The sequence below is a fragment of the Enoplosus armatus genome, chromosome 6, assembly GCF_043641665.1.
Source record: "Enoplosus armatus isolate fEnoArm2 chromosome 6, fEnoArm2.hap1, whole genome shotgun sequence".
Lineage (NCBI taxonomy): Eukaryota > Metazoa > Chordata > Actinopteri > Centrarchiformes > Enoplosidae > Enoplosus > Enoplosus armatus.
Genome location: NC_092185.1, coordinates 24,331,141 through 24,358,300, shown reverse-complemented (window position 1 = coordinate 24,358,300; position 27,160 = coordinate 24,331,141). Strand labels below are relative to the sequence as shown.

Here is a 27,160-nt window from a genome sequence, read left to right as displayed (position 1 = left end):
CCACTCCATTACAAGTAACAGTCGTGCGTCTAGTGAGAGTGCGTTGAACCATCTGAATTAGCCGCATAATGCATTTAAGTATTAAAAAAGTAAAGAGTATCACTATGCAGAAGAGCACCCTGAGGTGCAGTTCAGGCCAAAAGAAAAACGCACGCAGGCCGAAGACGTCTCAATGTCACCTTTGGATAACAAGCGGTGCCACTGCAGGGAACAGCAAGCTAATGATATCAGCAGCTAAAGGCCAACACACTCTCACACATACAAGAGAGGGCGTGGACAAAATACCAGCAACACCTTGCAATAAGCCATTTTTGGAGTCTGTGGCGTTAAACACACGTTTCTGCCAACTTTGTTAAAGCAAGTCTTTCTGTCGGACGCTCTTGTATGTCTTTTTGCCAAACAGCCTTGTTTTTTTGTTTTTTTGTTTTTTCCCCCCCACACTGCATAACATTTCAGTGTTTGTGATGCAGCAGCGATTACTGTAAATCACAACAACAAAGGCAGGCACAAGTGAGTCATTAAGTTGAATATCAATAAGAAGCATGAGTCAGCTTCAGCACAAGTCTGACAATTATCACGCTCAAGAATGCCATAACAGCCACAGGGGTTCTCATTACAAAGCGACGCGGCGGATCGGACATCGCACAAAACGCAAGACATGGAATACAAACACAATGTAAGGGCGGAAACTTAGAACATCTTACTTACCATTACTATGATTTAAATGAAGCTCGGACAAATGTATGCACTGTCCATTTATTAACATTTTAGAGGTCAATTCATCCTGAACCCCATGTTTCCATCACCTTCTACTAAAGGGGATGTAACAAGATCCTTTTATAACATTTCTATTTACCGCCTAAGATGCCTTCCGTGTTGTTGATTCGCCTTGGGGAAACGCAAGAAAAAGGGGCTGTTTTTTTCCGGGTTGTCGCATCTTCTCTTTACAGAACACCAAAAAGCTACTTGCTGCACACACACAGGTTCAAGCAACAACATCAATGATGGCTGTTTCCTACTCCGGTCAGCCATTTCCAGGGTCCTGCTATTACCATCATGGCTTACTGGAACCCTTCTTTATAACGGCCCTCAGTGATGTTATTAGTGACACCTGCGCAATAGCTATTCATTGTCCTACTTCGTAACATTACAGCACGGCATCTTAAGTGATTTACACTCCGAAATATTTACATAAAGTCACTTAGCAGGTGGCCAGTGATGTTCCACTAGAATGGCGTCTCCAGGAGGGAGGTGAAAGTCTGCAGGTGGGCCCCTCTTGGGGAGGGGGGGGGGGGGGGGGGCAAAGCAACTGTGCCACTTTGTTTAGAGTGGCAGCAGATGAGACAGCTAACCGACGTTGTGCTCGGATACATTCAGCTCACGGCAACAGGGGAGTGTTGTTTTCAGCGGAGAGCCGGCGCTGATGGAAAGATGCGTTTATAAATGCATTGAAAATGTTACCATCTCAACAACTCGAGCCTGTGCGGTGGACGACCCTCGCTGATAATTCTACCAGAGACATTTTTACCAGCGGTTGGCACATGGCAGGTGGTGACTGCAGATTCTGTTCACTGTGCACGACAGTTGGCATTCAGAGGTGATCTCAGTCTGCATGCCGTGGCTACTTTTTGTGTGACGCTCATAACGCACATTAAGAGACTTCTGGTCAACAGTTTGAAAAGCAGCCCATCCTGTATGAGCGGCAGATGGATCACAGGCGGTCAACATTGTGACAGCAGGTAGTACGTATTACTGATGTTGTGAGACACTAGAGATTTGTCAACAGGTGACTCTGCTGTACCGTTTCTACCAACGTAGCTATCCCTTTAATATCTCCAGTTGTTTTTGAAGTAAAGCTGTAACCAGGAAACGTTAGGAATCTTTACTTGATATGTTAAAACAATTAACTGATCATTTCAAAAACCAAATATTCATATATTAACTAAACATCAAAAATCTATTTAGTTTGAGCAAACACCTGGTGGTCATGAATACACTGAAAATTGTCAAGATTACACGAAGCTTGTGCAATATGACAACATAAACACGATGTGTACTGTACACAGGGTCGCCGTCCCACCACAGAGAGGAGGGCGTGGCTCAGATGTTGGGGTTGGATCTGTCCGAGGAAATGAAAACGACAGCAAGCCAGAGTCCGTTGCTCCATGACGTGTTGACCAAGTTCTGACCTAGATCAGGGCTGTATGTCCGTGATCTTCCTCTTGCGGTAGTTGAGGACCAGACTGGAGGCGGTGAGTTGCGACGCCTGGCCCTTTTCCCAGCTCTGGAAGCCGTTGAGGCCGCTCTGGCCCGACCTGAACAGAGCCTTCTCCAGACAGTCCAGGCGCTCCACCAGCGCGGACGTGTCCTCGTTGTAGGCGTTCTGGGAGGAGTCCATGGTCCGTCGGAAGCGGCCGATGAACGTCTGGGCGAAGGACAATGTCAACAATTTGCCGCCAATTAGACGGGGAGAAAAAGACAGCACATACATACATACATAAATACATACATACAGGAGTACTGCGAGAGAGAGAGAGAGAGAGAGAGTACTACAGTTATGGTATTTCACATCAAGGCATGCTGGGAGTGACCTAGTTCATGAACCAGTGGTCACTTTTGATATAAAATGTAATGTTAAACTTAAGACATGTCACCTGCCTTGAGGCAAAAAAAAAAAAAACTGATCATGAAAATATTGAAACATCAAAGAGTGTGTGTCCAGAGCTGGCCCCCGGCTACATTACACTTCTAACATAAATTAAATAAAGTCAAGCGATGGAATGGAATTCCTAATTTACACCTTGATGTGGAAAACAAGTCTTTACAACAAGCTCAGTTTTCACTCGTTTGGTTCTTGATTCTCTCGGAGTTAAATAAAACATCACTAGTTGAGGAAATGGGGACGACATCCAGTATCGTGGATTCTCTTATGAAGCCCACCAGGATGGTAAACTATGTGTTGAAGCTGGTGGTGAGTCCCGCCGCGGAGTCTTATAGTGTGCAACGACCCTCTGTTCATGTTCGCCTGTCAGACAATGAGATTAGAGTCAATCTGCCTGGTGACAGCTGCACCGGGCGAGCCAGGAGTCGGCCACGTTTTCTGATCTGATTGCTCCCCCTAGTTGTAATGTATTAAATAGCACTGGCTCCATTTGTTTTGAAGTTTTTGAAAAGTCTGATGATCCATCAGTGCATGTATATATATACAAATATACATACATATATACATATATTTTACCACACATTTATTGATACAATTAAAAGAAACCCAGCACAAGTCACCAATAACACTTCCTTTATCAAAGGCTGCAAATCCTATTGTGCATCACAGATTGTGAAATTCTCATATGCTTTTTGGGAAATAAGCTTGCTTGCTTGCTTTCTGGCAAGTTAGATGAGAAGATTGATTCGCTCTCACCTCAAATCTGAGGCTACAGCCAACAGCCGGTTCGCTTAGCTTAGCATAAAGACTGGAAACAGGGGGAACAGGTAGCCTGGCTCAGCCAACGGCTAAGGAACTCTACAGGTTTTTCAGAGAAGAAACCTATTTTTTTTTTTGGTGACTGATAAACTAGGCTTGCTGTGTATCAGTCTTAGAAGATTTAAGGTCGTTGTCAGCAGACATTTGTTCTTTGTAGTATCTGTATCTGTATTCATCTCCTCCCTTCAAAACACGAGGACCCAGCATGTGGTCAAGGAGAGACGGATGAACTGGCTTGGATCAGACACTGGTCTGAAGAGCTGCCCTGGCTATTTCCAAGATGGAGTTTGGGAGTTTTATTTCTGAACTTAAAAAAAAAAAATGTGGATGAGATCTAGACCTTCCTTTCGAGTAAATGAATAATACACACTGCCCTAGCCCTGGCTGGTTGAAAACTTGGAGAGCAGATCCCCCACAGATGGGTAGTCTGGGAGATTTTGGAGTGCTGAATCCCCAGATCTGGAGAGCACAGATGCAAGCCATGGGTGTGACCAAACCAGCTCGTTGGCAAGGCTGAACGAGGACCACAGACTGCACACTTTTTTGATATGGACTGCATTTCTCTAACCCCCTGCTGGTTTTGTTTCTGTGCCCTAAAAGCTGCCAAGCTGTGCATGCCGCCGCCGCCTCCTTTGTTGCTCTCCCTGAGCTGTCCCATTCAAATCAAGAGTCTAAGGACAGAGGGTGTTGTGTGCTGTACAGATTGTAAAACCACTGAGGCAAATTGTGATTTGTGATACTGGCCTACATAAATAAAATTGGCTTGACTTGGAGGTTCTCTTGATGGGGATGTATTCCAGTAAAGTCAAGTCAAGCTCTCAGATCTCGACGTTTGTAGAAATTGAAGGATATTAATCAGTGCTGATGTCAATGTGTTTTATGGGCTTTAATTGGTTATTCGGTTTATTCTTCCAGTGTACACTCTCTTGAGGAGACGGCGCTGTGGCTGGTCTCTCTACCCTCAGCTTAGTCTGTCAGCCGCTACACTTCCCTCACTGCATCCATCCAGACAGCAGATGTAGAGGCTGTTCCCTGCCCTTCCAGTTGGTGAGCAAAAAGGATGCAATTATTGAATACAAATTGTTACAAATGACTGATTCTCATCATTTTTTATATGTGAAGAGGAACAGACTCAAATATGTCCACCTCGATGTGTGCTGCAGGGTGGCTATGGATGGACCACCCCAAGACACACTTGACTGGTAGGATCTTGTTAGACGTTTTCTATCAAAAAAAACAGAGAGTGAAATGTGCAGAGAAAGATCTTTTTGTTCCACCTTGGCACGGACAGGGACAGGAGGAGGCTCAATAGACTGATTAGGTGAGCCGGCTCTGTTCTGGACTGCCCGCTGGACTCCACTGAGGAGGTGGGGGAGAGGAGGATGTTAGCCAAGCTGACATCCATCATGGACAACACCTCTCACCCCCTGCACGAGACTGTGGGGGCCCTGAGCAGCTCCTTCAGCAGCAGACTGTTACACCCACGGTGTAAGAAGGAGAGCTACCACAGGTCGTTCATTCCTACGGCTATAAGACTGTTTAACTGCACATAAATCTGCACAATTTGTACACACTTGTATATATTTATTTTTGTCCCCCATATTTTTTATATCTGTATTTATTATTTGTATAGTTTTTCTTTTTTTAAAAATACTTCTAATTCTTATTGACACAGTGCTGTCTGCTGTGTGTTTCTGCACCTTTCTGTCTTTGCTGCTGTGGCTTGTAAATTTCCCCGCTGTGGGATTAATAAAGTCTAAGTCTAAGGACCCTTCTGTGTTAATGTTTGCGCATGTTGTTCACCTGAAGCAGCGTCTGTGCGATCTCCGGGTTCTCTGGGCTGTCAAAGTGCAGCATCTGGGAGCCCAGACCGTAGTAGTAGGGCCCCATCTTATGCAGGTCCACCACGTTGGGGTCAGCGTTGAACACAGTCCTCCAGCCCTCTTTGTACACCTTCGGAAGCTCGACTGACAACACTTTCCTCTTCTTCTCGTACAGCCCCTTGGACAGCCACAGAGGAAGCTCCATCTTTGTAGCCTAAGACAAAGGACACAGACTTCGGGGTTGAAGTAACTGTCAAGACACCCGTTATCTGGGGGTCCATACTGTCTACCATCTTTTTTTAAGACTTTTATGTGAAATGCTCTTGTTGGAGTTCAATAACTCAACTTTTACTTTGAGAAGCACATCCGTTGTAAATAACAGTAACAACGGCTCTGTTCTGCTCTAGTGTAGCAGTATGACAGTGGGCCAGCATGCACAACACCAGGAAACTGAAGCTAAAGCAGCTAAATGGAATTTGGCCATCGTTCATTTTGATATTTACCTCTGTGTTTCCTACTGTACCATGTCAAAATATCATCGGTGAAAAGGGACTATTTCTTCTAAGAGAATACATAGTATTGCTTTTATGTCCATGACCATCGATTGTTACTTTGTGTAACGTCAACGTTACGCTGGCTGGCCTGTGTGTTATTGCCCCAATGCAAATAACAATTTCCTCCGGGTTAACGATAAAGTTGAAGTTTTGGTAGGTAGTAGATGTTGCCGAATTGTAAAGTCGGTCTTACTTATCCTTTAACAGTCTTAATATATTTCCTACCACATATGTGCCGGTGCCAGTACAGCAAAGTAAGAATAAACTGCAAAATTCTGAACGAGGTTTGGCGTAACTTTCTTTACACAATAATGACCGGTATCTGGGCTACTTTAGGTGTACTTCTGGTGGACACAGTTATTTCTAAATAAATGCATTAACGTTGTAACTACTTCAACGTTTGATAGATTTTTTTCTTTGGTAACTTTACCGACCTCCGGTATGTCCTGCGTGTCAGTCGACTTCTCCAGGAATCCCAGTCGGGGAAAAGCGCACTCCGTCCGTATGGGAAGTCTCTCATGAGAGAGCAAAATATCGTCCAGAGACATGAAATTCTCCTCCATTCCCACCCCCGGTTGTACAGCCATGTACGACTGTGTATCCATTTTGTCCCGGAACGAGGGCAAACGTAGCTTTATATCAAATATATTTACTGAAATACTGGATAGAAATCTCCCCCGTCTTGTTTACAACTCGTCCTCCTCTGGTGCTTTGGCGCGAAGACCTGCTGACCAATCAGAGCAAGGCTGCGAGGTCTAGCCCCGAGCAATCGATTCAATCTGAGTCGAGCTGATGACGATGATCTGATGATCTGTTGTCCACGCCTTTATGAAGTTGTTGCTGTTGTTGTTGTTGTACTTTACATTTTAATTCGCAGGTTGCTGTTGTGTTAAGTTTTCTTACCGCTGTTTGGAATAAACTCTATTGCAAACGTTTCCAACAGTGAAATGAATCACAAAATTCTTTTTCTCTTTTGCCATAGAATGTCAGGTGCAATTACGGATTTAGCCATTAGAGGTCAGAATATTACCATTATATATTTAAAGTCCCCTTGTGTCATGAAGTAAGATTTTTTTTTTTAGCAGTGATGAAGTTGGAAATAATAATAATAATAATAATAATAATAATAATAATGATATAGAAAGAAGATAAGCTGAAAAGTACTTCAAACAAGCACTGGAAAGTCAACCTTGAATTTCCATTAAATTGAATTGGAGATAGAAGTGAAACAAATGCTAGATGCTAGATGCTGTGTCCTGATCATATTTATCAGCTGATAAATGAAAAGTCCATACTGTAACCCCCCCCCCCACATCACTTTACAAATCTAGACAACAGGAAGAACGGGTCAGTCATCTTTCTTATTTCGACATTTTTAATATTATAGATTATCATAGGTGTCATTATTACGACTCATCCCACAGATTGCACATCAAAGTCATCAGACATGTCAGTCGGCGGCCCCCAAAAATGCAGGCAGCCGTTCGTCCTCGGAAAGTAAAAGAATTCTCAGAAAGTAAAGTAAGTCATGAACTACAAGAGGTCAAATGAAACAAAGCCATATTAAATGAAGGTACTGTACTCTTGCAGCTTTGTGTCCGAGCTCTGAGTGGGCAGGCAGGCAGGCGGCACAGTGGGCCTACTGCCGACTGTAGCAGCAGTTTGGGAGACTCATTTGATATTTTCAGACTAAAGCACACGTCATTTCCCAGAGAGATCATCCCCCTCCATTAGCCGCGGGCCGCGACACACAGGGCAACATTGTGTGTCACACAAAAAAAGTCAACGAGGTTAGCAGTTACCGTTATTACTTGGCTTCTTACGGCCCACTGTTATGCACCACGACGCCGATCCCCGATCCTCGCCCAAGTTCACACTGCCCTCTGTCTGGAATCCTCCATGTGACACGGACACTAATAAGGAGCGGGGATGATCTCCGCGCCAGCCAACGGGCTTGTAACACCTCGTTTGAACCTCGTTATCATCACAAGTGCTTCAATATTAGATGCGATATAATAAGCGGGATTAAATCATTCAATTTCGTACCGCATTCAAACTCCACTAAAGCTGAACTCGACGTCACATGATGGCCGCTCCGAACAAAGAAGAGGAAGAAGGAACAAAGCGTGCGCTTGTTCTCCAAAGCAGCCAGCATGGGATACTTCAGGGAGGACCATCAAGCGATGACAGAGGAAAAAAAAAAAAAAGATTTCAAATGTAAACTTTAATTCTTCACTTTTTTGGGGCGAAGACGCGACCGTGCCCAGACGAACAACTCAATTTATTAACAGTGTGATGTAATTTTGATTCTGAGAAAACTGGCGTTATTTTTTTTGCTTTAATGCGTGTCATCACACATTCTAAAGCTCATTGTTTTCTGAAAGTAATCGTTAAAGCTGCGTTCATCCATTTTGTGGCCACTTGAGGGCAGCGGAACACGCTAATAACCACAACGGTGACATACCGTCGCCTTCCTCCGTTTTTATAGCTTAGCGTATCAGCAAACGGTTGCCTTATTTACACATCCATCAGACACAGAGTTAGCATCAGCATTCATTTCGTCCGTCTGCCATTAAGGGCCGGGTCAGGTAGCGGAAAGTGAGTTCATCAAAGCTTTCTCGCTTAGTCATTTCACCCACTGTTTAGCTAATCATTTTGACTAGAGCAGCTTTAAGCTATACATACATGTATGTTTCTCCGTCCTCATAATGCCCCGTAATGCACTTCGAGTAACGCGTAGGAAAAGGCTCTCATTTTAAAGGTCCCCAAGATGGACTTTAAAAAAAAAAAACCTCTTTTACAGGAAATAGACACCCTCATGACAAGCGCGGCACAGAGCAGCCTGTGTTGTGCAAATGGTGTAAACTCCCAACTCATCACATCTGAGGCAGTTTTCCTGTCAGCTTCAGAGCACCACAGAGGCCCCTTTGGGAGGGGACTGCATTCAGTTGCGTTAAATTTCACACTTCCCGCTATTAACAGCTATAAAGCAAGCAATAAAACGCGGGGATAAAAGCAAGGGGGTGACAACTTCACCGCCCATCATTTTACTTTAGTGCAAAGTTATACCTCAAGAAGAATGAGCGATTAAAAAGTTCAAAATATGGCGTGCATGGCTTGCCAGACACCTCTTTTTTTCCACGCACACACACACATATATATATATATATATATACATATATATACATGCACACACTTCCAGGGGTGTTGGAAGTTACACCCCAAAAGATATTTGATGATGTAGCATCTGTTGGTAAAAAAAGAGAGAGAGAGAGAGAGAGAGAGTCGTAGTGCTCTGAAGCCGTTAGGGAGTCCTCAGCTCTGATCAGTGATTTCCTGCCAACATTCAAGAATTTGGTTGGAAAAATCCCCCCCCCCCACCCCGAAAGCTGGGTTTCCCTGAAAGCATCTCAGCAAGTGAGTCCAACTCTTACAGCAGTGGAACAGCACTCGAGGGGTTTGAGGGTTGGGACCGACACGTCCCTTCGTCCGCGACCGTCTAGTCGTCAATCGAGAAGAATTGTTCGAGGAAGAATCCACACTTTTCAATGTTTCAACCGCAGCTTGTCTTGCATTTGCGATGTCCCTCCGGCCCAAACTCAGTGTTTCGGAACGCTGAATCTCCTTCCGTCGATGCGTGATGTCAAACTGGGATATTTTCCACGACTTCTAACGGAGTTTGATGGCATGTTAGTTTTTCATTTTTTTTTCCCAGAATTCAACAGGTGCAAGCTTGTGTACAATAAATACATAGGGAGAAACGCCAACTACAACGTCAAATCGCCTAAGCTTAAAAACCTGTTGCATGCCCCGCTAACAGCTTAAGTTATGCTTTGTCGAAACCTGATTCAGGGGGCTTAAGCTCACTTTTTTAAAGTCTGGTTCTGGCAACAACAAACCATTCTGAATTTGCTTCAGCGCTGGTTTGCACCTCTGTCTCCTCTCTGGCTTCTTCTCCACCGCAATGGCGACTAAGGCTCATGGGTACTGTAGTGCTAAAAGCCAAACTGACAAAAGATTTCTCAGAAACAAAGTTGAGTATAGCATTGTTAAATCATAATTATCTAGTATCCTTTTCCCACTGTTGTGGCCTCATATTCAAGAGCTGTAGCTGTAGTTGTCAAGTGTCGAAAGGCATCCTGGGAAATGCAGTGAAACGGCTCAGCGTAATAAGATACGTCACATTCAGACCCCAAAATAACTCCTGTGTGAGTGTGCCGAACATGTTCTGGCTGACTCAAGGGTGGATTTCTCCTCAACTGTAACACCAGGTCCCGCTAATATGCATGGTTGAATACATGCGGCGCGTCTATAGGTCGCCGATAATCTCAGGATTAAGACGTCTGGCGCTGTTCAGCCTGTGTGGGTTGTGTCTGGGCCACAGAATGAAAGTTGAGAATGGAGTCTGTCATCTAGCACAATTTATTCCACCATTTGTTTACAGTAGCGTTGTAAATGCAGTTTGTTTGTATGTTGATTCGTAGTAGTCTTCATACATCAGCTCTTGGCATTCTGAAGAGTGAGTAACACCTCACATGATTGGAATATTAAACAAATATTGTTAAATATGAACAAATGAATAAATAAGCCCCTTTCAGTGGGTCCACGGTGGGACTACAGAGTCCTTTTTTTTTTGTTTTGTTTTGTTTTGTTTTGTTTTTTTTCCGGGTCTGAGTGGCTCACGTCTCCAGTCGCAGTCAGCCAGACCTACTCTAGCAGAAACACAACATGTGGGGAACCGACAGTAGCATAGGCCAAGAGGCGCCTTTTTGAATCACACACTCAAACACACATGCACAAGAACAGTCATTTGCACGGGGACGCACGCGCGCTCGCTCGCTCTCTCTCTCTCTCTCTCTCTCTCTCTCAAAGCGAGGCTCTCACTAGAAAAAAAAAAAAAGGGGGAGAAAAAAAAGAAAAAAGACTAATCGTGATCACATGAAAAATCTGGCAGATCTGAAAAGAAAGAACCGAGAGAGGTTACGCGTGTAATTTACAATATGTCATGTCGCTTCTCTGTAGCTGTAAACATCAGCAAAGTAAAGGGAGGACTGCCAGTCGCACACACACACACACACACACACGCAGGGAACATGGACATCTAGACTGTAAACATTTCAATACACAGACACACACAGCACTGTCCCAGTCAGCCCTCTACACTGACCTTTCACGCTGTCTCACACACACACACACACACACACACACACTAGGCTTCAGCAAAAACTATGTTGTCACGGTTCCAAGCTCACACACACACACACACACACACACACACACACACACAGTGTACATACACATACCGGGTGAAGCCTGACACTGGGGTATCCCAAACACTCACGTTACACAGTAGGAGCGTAAACTACATTGCTGGCCCCTTCCTCCCTCCCGATCAGAACTGAGCATGCTCAGACTGCTCCTCTACCACCCCCAGTCCATCTTTGGATTATCCCCCTCCATCCTATACATACTAGACAAGCTGGCATCCCACGTTTTTTTTTTTTTGTTGTTGTTGTTGTTGTTGTTTTTTTTAAACCCTCTCCATCCCTCCCTGCCTGCCCAGATGTGCACGTAATCAGATCTAAGAAGCATTTCGCTGACTTTTTTGATTCCATCGTCACGAGTCATGAAATTGGCGAGGGGGGGGGGGGGGGGGGGGGGGGGGGCGCAGCAGAACTGAAGAAGTGTGAGAAGGAGCGATGAGAAAGAAGCAACGCCGGGACGCAGTCTGTTGCGAGGGAACGTCACCAAGTCGGAGTCCTGCTGTGAGATGAGAGGCCCGCCAAAGTTTCTCAGAGCAAGCTTCTGCCAGTCAACAATCCTCCATTAGTCCTCCTCCTTCCTCTCATCCTCGTCGTCCTTCCTTCTTTCTTTGCGTGGTCTCCTTCCTCTTCCCTCCTTGCCCCCCTCCCTGCTCTGCTTCCTCTCCTCTCCGTCAGCTAAGGCCATGGGAGGGCTGGACACTAATGACTGACCGGCCTGGGTCTAGATACGAGATGGAAGGCCAGTTGCTGGAGGCCTTGCGAGGACCTGAGCACATCAGGGAGGCAACTGGCCAGTTGAGTTATGGGGGGGGGGGGGGTGATGAAGTCCTGTAAGGGACTTTATCAGCCTGGAGAAGTGGAAGGGGAGGGTTGGAAGGGCAGGGGGGGGGGGGCGTTTTGTAAGCAGTCTCTTCAGCAGACGTTAAATGGAGGGCTGGGCGTGGGGCCCTTTAATGTACGATGGTTTGACAGTCACATTTCTTTTTTTTTTTTTTGGTTCAGTTCACGAGGGATAATTAATCTTGGTCGGGACGATGGATTCTGTCAGAATAAGGATGTGTTGATCGCTTTGATTGTTTCATCAGATTTGGTTTGCGTCTGTGTCTCCAGATATCCACAGCAGGACCACGAGGTGTCCTGGAGACAGAGGAGGAGGAGGAGGAGAGGTGGGGGCACAGACAAGAGAGACGGGGGGGGGGATAAAGCGTGACTTGCAGTTATACATGGTTTATTAAGCAACACATTCATAGATGAGACATGGTTTCAGTGGCTTACATGACAGTGATTTTACTCACTCTGTGTATGAGTGCAAGAGTGTACCATAGTATCTTTAACCCTAAAACGACTCCACTAATCACGTCATTTTTAGCCATGCTAGCAGCTTGGCTCTATGGCCGTGAGGCTTTGCACAGACATTCATGGTCCCCAGAGGACGGAGTTCAGTTTGCCGACGTCATTGATCCCCTGGCTTCTCATCCAGAGCCACCGCAAATGCCTCAACAGCAATGGACTGTCATGAAGTTTTGCACACGCAGTCGCGGTCCCCAGAGGATGAATCCTAGTCCTAGTGATCCTCATTTTCTCTCTCTCCCGCAAACAAAGCAGTCTCGTGTTTGTTACTTCCTGGATTGCACAACACACACAGCGAGGCTACGGCCATCTTGCGGCCTCTATGGGCCACTGTACAAATGTTTTATTCACAAAACAAGCAACTTAAGTATTATAACACTGAAACTTCATGAACTATATGAATATGAATTGCTGTATTAATGAACTAAAGTACCAACACGAAATGTAATAACGTCGGTGATGCCTGAACGTTTCATCTAGCGCCATCATCAGGCCGAAATTTCCAATACTTTGTGGTTTGTGACCACCGTTGACCTTTGCCGGGTTTTGTTTGCTAGTTAGCAAATGTTAGCGTGCTGACACGCTAAACCAACATCATAAACATACCTGCATTAACATCGGCATGTTAGCGTGCTAACGCCGTGCCTAAGTGCAGCCTCACGAAGCAGCTAGCATGGCTGCAGACTCACATTGACACATTGTGCTGTTCTGTGTTTTATGTTTTATGGTAAACCGGTTTTTAGCTTGTTTGCGCCTTGTGAAGCGTTTTTGTAGCTTGGCCTTTGAAAGGTGCTGTACGTCAGCTGTATTATTATTTCAACTTTTCATCTGTTTGGTCACGTTTCAGGTCCTCCCATGCACAGCAAGGATCATTTCCACAATGAATTGGTATCCAGTCGAATGCATCAAATCCATCATATCAATGGAGGAAGACAATGAGCGGACCACATCTGAATTTTAATACGAAGTCTTATCTTGCAATAATTAGCATTCAGACAGTGGTGTGTGTGTGTGTGTGTGTGTGTGTGTGTGTGTGTGTGTGTGTGCTGTGTGTGCTGTGTGTCTCACCTTGAACAGTATTCATAATGGGCCCGGTGGTCATTCAGTCAGAGGGGTGTTCGGGGCAGGACCGATTGATCTCAAACCATGAGTCTATACAGCTGCAGGCAAAAAACAAAGACACGCAGGCGTTAGGTTTATAAGTCTACATAATGCAGCTGCAAACTCAGAGGAGGCTTGGGCCAAATGCTTGAGGCCGAAAGGTCAGTCATCAGGGCTGAAGTGAAATCACAGTCCACAAAATCATAACAAGAGAGGGAATAAAACTAGAAATTTGATAAAGCACATCACAAGACAACGAGCGAATTACACTGCCGTCTTAAATGGATTCAGTACTACAGAGGACTGTTGCTAAAGTAACAACGTAGGCATGTTGGAAGGCCTCCACGCACTCCCACATCAGCAGAACATACACAACACACAATGTATAAATGAGACCCGGAGGGAAACACAGCGGCAGCGTCACAGCAAACCCACATGTGCATCGTTTCAACCCCCCCAACTACAGGTAGGCTACGCCCCGCATTCAGAATGTTGCAAAATGTACTTGTACTCCATCAGAGTGCTGTTAATCTTAACCAATCTTGCAACCTGTTGAAGGGGAACCAATTGGTGGGTGGTTTCACGTAAAAACAACAATAGCAATACTCATTTTAAAAGCGAAAGCTTTATCTGAAACCCGCACTTATAGCTGACCAATAAACGGGGTTTAGCAAAAATAATGCTGTTATATATTTTACCATAATATTTCCCTGAGAGGTGTGGTGAAGTGGAAGTATGAAGTAGCATAAAAACATTCACGTACTCCACAGCTGTACTACGGATGTGACTTTTTCCAACCAAAATGTTTTGGGGTTTGTTTTTTTAAGGCAGATAAAGCCATTCAAGATGTTTGAACCTTTGCAAACCTCATTTACGTTGGAAAACGGGACTCTAACGTTGACTGCCAGTGACTTGGAGCCTAAAATGTAGCGAAGCAGAAATACAAAGTAGCAGAAAATGAAAATATTCAAGTGGAGTATCTCACTTTTCCAGCTAGTAAAGGGTTTTTGAGGCAGATCAAGGTATCCTCTGAAAGGATCCAGGATTACTGATGCTAACGCTAATATCATGCAATATCATAAATACATGCACGTGTGTGGAATCCAATCAGTCTTACTCTGCAAAGTGACTGGAGCTGTCAGGGTGAGCTACAAGCGGGTGTGACTTTTTCAACTAATGTAGGTTTTGCAAAGCAGACGAAGCCGCCCGACGTTTACTTGGACCTCAACCCTAATTTACAAATACAATACAATACAAATACTAATCCGAATAACAACATGTCCACTCGTACCTGTGTGCGTGTGTCTGTGGATCGAACGGTGTCAGAGAAACGCAGTTAAGTAAAAACTGAAATGTGAAGCATCATAAAAAGAGTGTTTTCAAGCACAGTACCTGAGTAATCACACTGCCCATAAACTTACACTCCTACTTACACACTGAGGCTGTGCATGAAACAGCAGTACACTTCCCTCAAACATCACTCGCAACTTGTGTTGACAGATCTGAGATTAAAGGTGCTGCGCGCAACGTTTCCGCGTCAATAAAACATTCCCGCATTTATATGCACGGGCACCAGTGTGACTGCCGTGTACGCAGCGTGCACACGCGTTGCATTAAATCTAACATTGAGTCAAACTGGCAGGGAAATCGGCCGAATTGATACATAGCGGACAAAAAAAAACCCCAAACACCAAAACAACAGGAAGAGGGTGCTGTTTTTAGTGATAGTGGCAAACAAACAACAACAACAAAAAAAGGTTGAGTGTATTTGCGTTTTTTTTGTGGAACCGCCAGGGCTGATGGGTAACGGCCCCTCGGCTGTAGTGAGACTTTTGAGAGACACCGGCAGCTATCAGCTGTCGGCAGCCTGCTCTCATTTGTTTATGGTAATTATCCAAAGCTGTCACAGCTAATCTGACAGTGATACATCGACGTTCAGAAATGCTACACGCAGCACCTTCATTGTCCAACGACGCGATATGAATAACCTCTAAATCAAAGGCAACGAGCACTGTCCATCTGTAAGGAATGTTTTTATTGGAGCGCAGTGAGTGGATTTAATTAGAAGAAGTGCAAAATTATATAACGGGCAGTGATTCAAATCTCTCGGTGTGTGTGTGTGTGTGTGTGTGTGTGTGTGTGTGTGTGTCACCTTTTGTGGTAGATGCAGAGGCACGGCAGTCTGGCTATGGTGTCCCCTTGCTGCAGTTCCTCTAGACAGATCACACACTCACCGGCATCCCTCGCCAACACATCATCTAAAGTGGCAGGCGTGCGCGCACACACACACACACGCACACACACGCGCACACACACACACGCACACACAGGGCAGAACGTGTATCAGTATTCAGCAAAGACAGCGACAATTTCAGACTCCGACAGCATATCAAACGCAGCAGAGAGCAGCAAGGAGAGCAGGTTGGTGCATCACACACAGCAGATGCGGCGCTTAGTTGCCGCTCGGACCAATGGAAACGCACCAGGGGGAGTTCCAAGATGAATACGGAGCCTCGAGTCTGTTTCCACGGTAGAAAAATAACAGCGTCGATCATATGGAAATTCACCGCTGAATACTTTCATTTCCACCCATCTACTTTCTGTAATGAATGCAGGCTCTTAAAAGCCTCGAATGGTCTACACATATATACTGTATATGTATGTATATATATCAAACACGGTTTCTTCTTTTTCATGAGAGAGATTTTACATTCAGTCAATTGTAGTCAAGGCTGAGCTGGGAGGAAAGGAAAACAAAATAAGGCAATGTGGCAAACGCGGCGTTCCTGGAAGTGGATCGCATGAAGTTTCACCCCCGCGCGCGTGTTCACATTTAAACTCTTCACATCTCGGCAGCGGACGGCGAACGATACCCTCCAGCTGCCATCGGATTCAGATTTAAATCCTGATTGGTGCAGAAGTACAAGACATGGGCCCTTTTCTATATGAGAAGAGCACAGAGAAGAAAAAAAGAAAAAGAAAAACTCAGACAGTTTGCATAATTCTCTGCTTTGATAACAATGAATTTGTCATTTTTCTTAAGCCTCTAATTATTTTATGTATGTATATATACATAAAAACACACACACACACATATATACACAAATATACATTTACATACATATATATATATTAGTGCTCTTATATGTGTATCAATAAATCATTCAATACACGAGCCAATGCAGAAATACAACAATATATATATATATACATATATATATAACACACATTTGACACATTTTTAAGACCAAAACCATTAGCTTGGTTACAGAGTCATAATGTCGGTTTTCGGTTACTTTTTTGACTTTCCAATAAGTTGCCCAGCCCCGTGATACAGCGTTTGCTTGTGACTCCGTCCCCTCAAAGACAGCAATATAGGACTTCCAGGCTTCCAAGACCCCCCCCCTCCCCAAATGTCTTGTCAAAGATTGGCAAGACCTAAACATAAGACCTAGGTTGGCTGGGCTGAAATGGTATCTTGCGTATGCTGTGTTACCTCTCACAAATCTACCCCTCAGTTGTTCCCAAGCTGGTTTGACGCCAGCCCAAGGGGGCTTTTTGATCGCCCGTATCCTGACGTAAATAACAGGGAACGTTCCAATAGCTGCGGAACATCACCCCCTTCTGTGCCGCTGTAGTTGGAGGGAGTGGAAGTGGACGTTGCCCTCGCGGTGAAGCTGCTGGAGAAACACCCGAGGAAGTGAGTTCCTGGAACTTCGCGGTCAACGGAAGGCCCACGGAGCGGCACATGATGGGCCATGTTTATCCACTGTAACGCGATGTACGGGAGGCACAGCCGCAAGAAGGCGCGCGCGCTCCATGCATGTAGCCCGATGTCACACCAATAACTGTAGTCCTGCATGCAGCGGATAAAGCCTCGAACTGGAATATAGCAGATAATGCATCGCGGCGTGCTCTTTCACATGTGTGGGGTCACAGCTACAAAGGCTCCAGCTTCTAATCCGCAGTGAGTCAATTAAGAGCCAAGCTGGTCACAGCTTGTCACCAATTATCTACTTGTTTTTGTTTTTGTTGGGTTTTTATTTTTTTGCGTGTCGTCTTTGGTGCTGAACTGACTCGGTGTAGCTTATTGCCCGCCCCGATTTGACTGCTGATCATCACTCTTCTCTTTTGCCTGTAGGTATTCAATTCAATTCAAGAACACCACACAGAAAACACACACACACACACACACACGGAAACAATATGCGGCAAAAATACTAAATATGTGTAAAGCCAATTCAGCGCTGACCCAACGAGTCACGTTGACTGGGGGCTGTTCACAAGCCGCATGGCTTCCGGAACAAAACCCAACCTACTTCTGTTTGTTTTACATGCAGGTGATCTTAAACGCTTCCCTAATGGCATTAGCTTGTAGAATTCATGAAGATTCACCGCCTTAGTCTTGGATGTCAGCCGCTGAGGTTGACGAGAACGCCATCGGCCCTGCGGGTATTCGGTCGCAAACCGAAGGTAGCCGACGAGCGGTGGCAAGTTATCGCAAATTGAAATCAAAGCGGTGTGTTCAGACTTATCGCTAAGGGCGGCTGAAAGTAAATAAAGTCTCGAGAAACGGCAATACCCCGCGTGACAGAGTTCAAGGGCAGCGCTCGAATGAATGCGCTCACCTCACACCTCAACGGGGTAAATGTTCCATCACTGTTGCGCTGCCACGGGGGGGAACCACCATTAACGTTTCTTCATGTGATGTAGATAGATAGATAGATAGATAGATAGATAGAATATGGGGCAGATAAGGAGAGGGGGGGTAGACTGTGAGATGGAATAAGAGACAGAAGACATATGCTGTGACTGCAAATCAGCTTACTTCCTCAACAAACTCCCATGACCCCACTCTCCTCCCTCCCTCCCTCTCTCTGTTCTGCCTCTCTCTCCTCTCCTGACCTCCCTCCTTTATTCTATTGTTTACTGTACCACATCCCTTTATCCCTCCGTCCTCTGTCACCCCCCCCCCCACACACACACGAAAAACACCCAGCATCTCTCCAACAGAGTGCTCCGGATTAAATCGCAGGAATCTACATACACTGTCCTATAACAATACAGAGGCAGCTCTGCTCCTCCTCTTCCTCAAATATCCCCGGCGTTCAAATCCGACCGGGACACGCTCGGAGATCAACTCCCAAAAAAGAGACGCGACTGTTTCTGTTGGACGGCGGGTGTATTAAATCGGGAGTCAACATCTGACCCCGGCTTTAATAATCAAGTGGAGAGGGTTGTTCAGGCTCGTTTTCCTTCACCTGTGAAATGCTTAAAAAATGAGGTCATCTGGATAAAGTTAGAGCCCTAACTCATCATAGTGCCGCGCCTCAGCCAAAACGCTCTGCATCGATTGCAGTACAAAATGCAGCTGCAGGGCTTTTTAACTGGATCAGATAGGAGCATATCACCAGTGTTCCAGCTAACCTCCGCCGACTCCCGATGAATCCGAGAGCTGATTATAAGATTTTATTGTTAATTTAGAAAGCCTGTCTTGAAGCTACATTGGGGGAGCTCTTAACCCCTTATGGACCCGCACGTGGCCCAATATCCAGTCTCCTGGTGCTGAAACTGGGTCATTGCGGAACAACATACTGTACCATGCTAAAGGACGGACAAAAGTCCAACATTCACCCTCCTTTTAGCTCTGGTTTCGTCTATATCTGGCAGCTAAATGTTCCACTAGGTTCACCAGCTAGATGCTAACTTTGAGAGCTTTTCCCACTGAAAACAGTGGCATGTAGCAGCTTGAAGTGATGAGGAACATTCATGGAGAGTTTAACGTAAAAAACGATTCACCCTCTGGGGAGCGTGAACATCCTCAGAAAGCTTCATGGCAAGCTGTTAGATTTGATTATTTCTTGTGCACAAGGAGACATGTTGGCCTCTGGGAACCATGAATAAATGTCATAGCAATCTGGCAGTAGTTGCCATGATATCCTTCTCTGGATCAAAGTGTTGGGCGCGTAAACAAACAGATGGATGGACTGACTGACGTTTGCATCCTTAGGCACATGTAACAAATGAGAACATGATCAGCATTAGAAGAAATGGGATGTGTAAAACTTCACAAACTCTTTCCCTGGTCTCTCAATCATCAGCTCTCCTCTCTCACCCCTGTTTCCCTCTTGACTTTCAGCTGTCTGTCCCCATTGCTGTCTTGCCAACAGACATTTGGCATCCAACACCTTCACATCAATTATGAGTTTGAAGAGTCGCTCTTCGCTTCTCTGAATCACAGCACTCGATTCTCTCTTTTTCTTGTCTCTCTCCGTGTCCTCCGGTGACCTGAGCTGCAAGAGGCAAACTGCATGTCTCTCACCTCTTCCCTTTACCTTTCCCTCTCACTCCTGCACGCTCTCTCGCTTTCTCCTGCCTCCATATCACCTCCCTGACTTCTGCGTGTGCATGTGGCCCCCTCTCCCTTTCCGTGCGGGGGGCTATATTTAGTGGGATGCATTAAAATATCATCATGCAAAGTCGAAGCCCAGAAAAGATCCAGTGGTCAGCTCACGTGGACTGAGTGTGCTACCTATAACCCTCACCTGCTTCACAAAAACTCATGCACAGTATGCCTACACAAACACACACACACACAGTGCAGAATTTGGTTTGTGTGTTTTCATTTGATTTAGTACATTTAGATATATAAAGCTGCAGTCTGTGGCTCTGCGCTCATTCAGAGCAGAAAGACGGGACATTTAGTGTCACATTCAAGTTATTTCAACTAGTTGTTACTGGTATGCAGTGAAAATGTCATGAGAGTCTCTCAGCGTATTCAACCTTAGTAAAATATGCAGTTTTTAGTATTAAACCACACCACACCTTACGGTTGGATATAATAATACAATAATAACTTTACTAAAATCTCATACTGCACATTCTCTCTCGTAACGTTTGTGCCATTTAGAGCAGTGGTTTGGTTTACGATGACTTCAAGGACTATACCAGTCAATCAGAGTGTTCCAGTGTTGTGGTATGGGTCCCAAAAGCACCGTATCCTGCAATTCCCGTAACGTATACTCCATGACCTATATTAATAGAGGGCTGAAGTGAAACCAGAACCTCTGGGTTCTGTTCCAGAAGTAAGAAACCCTCAATCAAAATCCCGTTGACATAACAAACAAAAAGAAACACGGGGAAATGAATAGAAAGTAGGGATGTTAATAATACCGACAATACTAATTTTGATGAATACTATCAGTTAAACAGTTTAAAAAAATGTCTGTCTGATTGAACAGAAACTATGGCCTACTAAATGCGAAAGTTAATGGGTTAAAAACCACCAGTGTGGCTCTTTAATACACTGTATTACACTGCATTAACATGTGCCGCAGACAGGCAGTGCATGTACGCAGATGACTTGGTGCTAATAATTACATGTTGAGAAATGTGTCTGGTCCCGAGCATACTCCTGCAGCTATTGTACAGTAAAACGTGTGCAACGTGTAACGACCTTGCTTGGAGATGTGCTGATGTGCGACAGTCAGTGGGCCCAGGTGATTGACAATAGACCCCTGAGAATGCTGGGAAACGAGATAAGCCGCAGCTCGGCCCGTTTTTTTCTTTTTTTTTTTTTTTGTGGGTCTCAAAAACCCAAGAGAACAGAGAGAGAGAGAGAGAGAGAGAGAGGGAAAAAAGACAGAGAGAAATTACAGAGAGATTACACAGCGAGAACAGAGCCGGACAGACAGGCGGACTCACAGAGGAGAGAGGGGGACAGAGGGAGAACCAGAGAGAGTAATTTGCTGGAAATAAAGAGTGACAGGACAGACAGTGAGTTGTAGAAAAAAAAAAAGCGGAGAGGAATTATGGGAGTCTTTCTCCTTTTACCCTCTCTCCTTTCATCCGTTATCAGCCATCAGGGTACTCCATCACTGTGGATCCCATCTTCCTTCAAGACAGATTCACTCTCCTCTCTCTGTCTCTGTCACTCAATCTGCTCTCCCCTCTCAGTCTGAAAATTCAGCTGCAGGCTGGAAACTTACTTTTTTTTTTTTACTGCACTCTGGGCCTATAGTTGAGTGCTACTGGTGGAAGCTGTAAAAATGACTTCGCCCTCCTCTCCCTCCCTTTAACACGATTCCGTCGGCGTGGCTGCGTTATCATCATCACACACCCAAACGCAGACTTCAGCGTGGTGACCTTCGGGCCTCCGGATCAGCCGTGCACGTGCGCAGTCTCGAGTCAAAACTAGGGTAGCTGTCAATCAACCGGGTTGCTACGGGCAATGGATGAACGGACGTGGCTGCTGTCAATCACGTGTCTCCGAGCGGCCTCCGGGCCATAATTAAAAGAGCAGCCTGCTGAAGAAAGCAAACAGCAGACCGGAAGGTGGACAGCGTGTCTGCAGCGGTATCACTGACTCTTAATGTGCATTTTTATGTCATTCATAAATAGCCCTGAGTATCACTATGGACACAGAGTAACAATAAACATGAATGATCTTAGAGCCTCTTGAGCAAGCCGGCAACAACTCGCATCATCCCTCCAGGTCTTTTTGGTGGTGTGACCATTTGGCCTTTAAAAAGGTGAAATGTGGATCTTTGTGTTTTTTTTTATATTAAAGCTGAGATGGGCTGACATTAAATACCTCAGTATTATGAGTAATATGAACAATAATTCATTTCCATTATCAGGATAAGAGCTCATCTACGCTTTGGAAATGTTTGCATGCTTCAACCCACAGTAATGTGCCCACGCCCTATTGATAACTTGTGGCAATTGAAGCAGCTAGAATTAAAGTTACAGTGGGCAATAATATTGAATGATAATTTCGGTTGAAATAACTCATTTTGACCATTGCATGTCACTGACAATACTTCACTGAAGGGCTCCGTTAAAAAAATGCGTGTGTGTGTGTGTGTGTGTGTGTGAGCACCAGCCCCCTGGACCAGGTCTGAATCAACCAACCAATCAGGGCAATCAGGGGCTCTGTGTTCTGACTCCTCTCTTCCAACCGTTCTGATTCACACTACGATCCAGAAGGTCTGTAGAACGCCCTTGTTTGTACACAGTCGATGTGATTGGCCAGTTACGTGCGAGCTAACCCTGATTGGTTGTTTGATTCACAGACACACGGTTAATAACAATTCGATAATATTGCCTACAGTAGCTTTTACAGTAATCTTGTAGGTAGAGGTGACATAGCTTTTGTTCCCCAAACTATAAAACACTCCTTGCGTGATCCTAGTGGCGTTAGCGTTAGCATGGAGCACCAGTGATCCAATGCTCCACCAGGGACACTGATGATTTTGGCATCCCATCACTCATTGGTGGACCGAATCCCCCAAAAAGCCTGCCGTATTCCTGTAGGATTCACGACGACTAATAGCAGGTACCACTCCCCCAAAACATGAAACACACTTAAGGGGGTAACGGATTCGTGGTCACGAAATCCAATCAGTCAACCGGTGGTTGAATAACGGGGAGGAAGAGAGAGAGGGGCAGCACGACCAGACAGTGAGAGATGAGCTAACACCGAGCGGCCGCTCCACAGACGATCAATACAGCAAAATGAGAGACCCCCCCCCCCCCCCCCCGCAGCCCCACACTGTTGCACACCGTGGCTTTTAGTTTTTCGCCGGAGACCCAGAGAGACCAAGCTGCGCGTTGATCGTCAGGGTTGTCGGTGGTCAACGGTATTCGCAAGACGACACACCAAACACAATTTAAATAGTTTACATTCTAAAATGACACCGCAAGCATCTCGACTCAAGGCCTTTGACAGGTTGTGTGTGTGTTGAAAGCACTGGGGTCAGCGAATTAAAGTTTTGTATTGGAGGAAATGCAAAAGGTTAGAGAGATGCGAGTGCCATAAATTCTTATGTGGAACATGCAACGGTGTGCTTAGTGAGGTTAACCGCGCAGCGCTGTTCCTGCGTTCAGATCTGCCGCTGTATCCTTTCGTTCTTCTGATTGTCTCTAAAACGCTCTAAATCCGGTTATTCTATTTGTTCCGACAAATCAGTGCTATAGGACTGTCTTGTGTGCCGGAGGATTTTTCTATCACTTGCGTTGAAGATCAGAGGCCTCTTTCCAAGTCTCCTCTCCACTAGCCTCAGCCCCACAACCTCGAAGAGGTTGAGACTTGGATTCATGGCATACACATCAAGCAAACACACTACATTTCTGTAGATTGCTCCATTGGAAAATGCAATTAATAAATGATAAACATGGAGACAATAATCATCCACATAACGCTACCCCTGGTAAACCATTGGTTCGGAATCTAGACAATAACATTTGAACACCTTGTCCTTTGAAACGTGTGAAAAATATATATAAATATAGTTTTTTGTTGCAGATCCCATAAGGTTTTTTTCATGGGAGCAGTAGTTTAGAAAGACAAGACGCTCAGATTTGACTGTCCTGTACAGCGGTCTGTCAACGTGTCTTAACACCATGAATCATACCTCTATTTCAGCTTTTATAGGAAGAGGGAAAAAAAACCCTCAAGACTAGCATTAGTGGCGGCAAGGCCGCATTAAAAACGTGAAATACAAGCAATGACAACACAACAAGACGATTGAAGACATTAAAAGTGCTGGTACTACGCACGCTGCTCATAATACAAGAAAGGGTGTTTGATAAAAGCAGGGAAAACGGCAACGCGAGGGCAAAGAATTTAGAACACTTTTTGCAATTAAGAGCGCTTATTGAAGTGAAGCGGAATTTTGCCTCTCCCTAAAGCAGGCAAAATGGATATTTATTGATCAGAAAAAAGGGACAAAATTGTTTCAAGGTTGCTTTCCGCAGCTGTGGTTCAGTTAATTTTGGTTCGGGGATGAAATATTGTTACCTTTTCGGTCCCTTGGTCCGTTTCGTATTACAGACAAACCGAGACTTCAGTTTTAAGGAAAATCGAATTCTGGTGAGCACTTTACTGAGCCTCACATGTTTATGTGCATTCGCTGGTGTCATATAGTGCAGCAGAAGAAGTCAGAACTGATTATGAATATTATTAGCCGGGATTCCAAGGAGACCGCCTTTTCAGGAGCTCCGGGTCCTGTTGTTTGTTCCCCGCCGGAGTTGGATTGACAGCTTTCACGCCAGCTTGAATTATCCAACCGCCCCCGACTTCATTTGAAGCATCCCAAACAGGTTAGGGGTAAAAGCACCCCAAGAGTATGGCAGTTAATGTTACCTCTGTCACTACTGTAGTCGCCGTACTTTACACTGTACTGCTGGCTTCTTGCAGGGAGTGAAACCTGTGGCTTTGCTGCTCCAGTACAATGAAACTTGATTGCCATCAGGGGGTCTCAGCAGCCTCAGTCGTGTTTGTATTTTCAAGAGTGTTTGTGTAAACTCATCTCTATGAATTTTTATGATTTTCCCTCATTTCCCCCTCATTCATATTTATCATGTTTTGGAAGAACTAGCTCGACAACACGCGTCGTGTCGGTAGACCCACCCACCCTGCCATGAATATTCATCAGCACGGCGGCAGTGGCGCGACGCCAAAACCAGTTCAGCATTTCCGGCGAGCCTGGCTTTCCCATCCAAGTGTCAAATCTACAGCAGCCTCCAGTCAGATAAAGAAAAGCCAACTACTTGCCATTGTAGGAGAGGCGAGGCTTGCTTAGACACATGATGAAGTGAACCTCCATTTCACTGGACGCCACAGACTTGGAGCAGACAGGACACTTGAATCCTAGGAAGAACAGCAGAGAACAGAACAGTGAACACCTTCAAATACATGCACGCACCACTGAATTAAACAAGCTTCATCAGCATGATCGCTATTTGCATAGCACCTTTAACCCAGCTGACAGCCTCTAACATCATTACAAAGCAGATTCCAAGGAAATGGGTGAAGGGCATTTTTTTTTTGGACATCTTTACATAAAAGAAAGGTGAATGATGTGTTTCAGATTTAAATGATGACACACATTTATCTTGCAAGGTGATGATCTAAAGTCTAGTCCCCGGTGACAAATTACCCATCAGCAGACCACTTAAGTGTTGCTTTTTCTTCAGGGCCCCTGGATCCCATCTAATGACAAACCATGACAAACTAGGTGGCGGATGCTGTGCCACATCTCGCCATGATATAAAGCACAGAGCAGCCTGGGCGAAAAAAACAATCCCCGTTGAGTCTCCGAGAGAAAGCCATGTTCATGATGTTTTGCATTTCTTCGTTGCGACTTTAAAAAAAAAAAAAAAAAGGCACATTCTGGCCCTAACAGATTAAAAGAAAAAAATCCATTGTGAGGCGAAAATCTAAAGAAAAACACTCAAAGGCGTTAAATCATTTTACTTGCTTGCCCAGTCGTCCGAAAAAGCTATGGAACCAGTGAGGACTCTGCATCTGCAGCACTTTATACAAGAGAAACCTCAAGTGAAGCGAGATCGAAAGGTCAGCACAATGTTTTGAGATCACCACAAGTAATAAAACACGGTACAATCAAACAAGGAACTACTTTTGAATGATAATCATTCCCCTTCAATTTGCTGTGTGTACTTGTAGACCTTTGTGTTTGCATTTTGCTTTTTAATGCTAGCCTGTTAAGTAGTACAGTGCTTTCTGCATGCTAATTGATAAGATAGTTATACTTTAGTTATCCTCTAGAACTGACAGGAACACGTCCTGGAACAGTTTTTCCTTGGCTGAGCCGCAACGAAGGGATATATTCGGCAAAGTCCGTGTAGGGAGGAGGGTCGGGGTGGACGAATGGGTCTGTTCGTCTGCCAGGGTTGTTGTGTTTTTCTTTTTCAAAGCATGACCGCGATCGTTCCGTAACCTTTACCATGTGGTTGTTACTGTAACCTCGATGACGAAGCTCCCCTAACTTTAACTTTAACTTTCACTGAAACCCGAATCACAATCTCTAACCCTAAACCTAATCGAATCTGTTTTGGGGCCTAAACCTAACCAAACCTCAACGATAGTATTTGTCACATCATGAGTCAAGATACATTTTTCAACAGCGATTTGTAATGCTTTCGGAAGGCACAAACAAACGGTGCCAGATCAGAAGGCTCTTCTATGTTGTCGTTCTCGGGTGCATGGACGAACGCCGTAGTTTGTCTGCCCACTTTGATCCTTTCTCGCACATTTTCACACGCTACCTCTCTTTGGTCGTTTTGTAACGTTGGAGCCGCCTCAGTAGCCCCACCCCCCCACCCCCTCCTGTGCTGTTGGGACCCATTAGGCCCAACTGTATTAGTTTAACACATAACAGATAATTAGATCAACCGCTGGGCCACATGAGTCGAGTTTGCGCACAGCTGAAAACGGACGTAGCCGCAATGTGATAAAGGAGACGTCTTCACTGCTATTATTTTTAGACCTTGATACACTCGACGCCCACGCACACATAAGAGTGTCTTGTCAGAACTTTTTGGTTTTCTCTGATTAGATTAAAGATTTGATGGGAGGTGACTCTCTGGTGACAAAGCCACAGTCTTGAAGTGATTATAGGATCTACTCTGAAAAGACAGAGATCTTGTATGTGCAACAACCATGTGGTGGTATAATGAGATTTAGATATATATATATATATACACACATATATAATCACCAGCATTGGCAGGAGGCCTTCCTTTGGGGTTTTCTTTCGGAACAGTTTTTCCTTTAAAGAGTTT

At 44.9% G+C, this 27,160-nt stretch overlaps 2 protein-coding genes across 2 annotated transcripts in view; both read right to left on the bottom strand.

Annotated features, from left to right (window-relative positions):
* Nucleotides 1–1,981: 1,981 nt before the first annotated feature.
* Nucleotides 1,982–6,463, bottom strand: gins3 (GINS complex subunit 3). The gene is made up of 3 exons (XM_070908006.1): nt 6,293–6,463; nt 5,285–5,518; nt 1,982–2,425 (listed from the first exon to the last, which is right to left on the bottom strand). The coding sequence occupies exons 1-3, from the start codon at nt 6,461–6,463 to the stop codon at nt 2,195–2,197; spliced, it is 636 nt and encodes a 211-aa protein (XP_070764107.1). The 3' UTR covers nt 1,982–2,194.
* A 7,100-nt stretch (nt 6,464–13,563) lies between these two features.
* znrf1 (zinc and ring finger 1) overlaps nt 13,564–27,160 on the bottom strand; it is a 40,628-nt gene continuing 27,031 nt past the window's right edge. The window contains exons 2-4 of the mRNA XM_070908139.1: nt 25,131–25,226; nt 15,726–15,831; nt 13,564–13,632 (exon numbers count right to left, since the gene is read on the bottom strand). Coding sequence (XP_070764240.1) covers nt 13,575–13,632; nt 15,726–15,831; nt 25,131–25,226 — 260 coding nt within the window. The 3' untranslated portion in view covers nt 13,564–13,574. The remainder of the gene's footprint in view (nt 13,633–15,725; nt 15,832–25,130; nt 25,227–27,160) is intronic.

What these genes read in the sequence shown, in the direction of transcription:
- gins3 (XM_070908006.1), bottom strand. Translation starts at nt 6,463, where the DNA reads ATGGATACACAGTCGTACATGGCTGTACAACCGGGGGTGGGAATGGAG. An exon ending in ACACGCAGGACATACCGGAG is followed by an intron (nt 5,519 to 6,292) that starts GTCGGTAAAGTT and finishes CCTTTGTCTTAG; the next exon opens with GCTACAAAGATGGAGCTTCC. An exon ending in TCGCACAGACGCTGCTTCAG is followed by an intron (nt 2,426 to 5,284) that starts GTGAACAACATG and finishes TCCTTCGCCCAG; the next exon opens with ACGTTCATCGGCCGCTTCCG.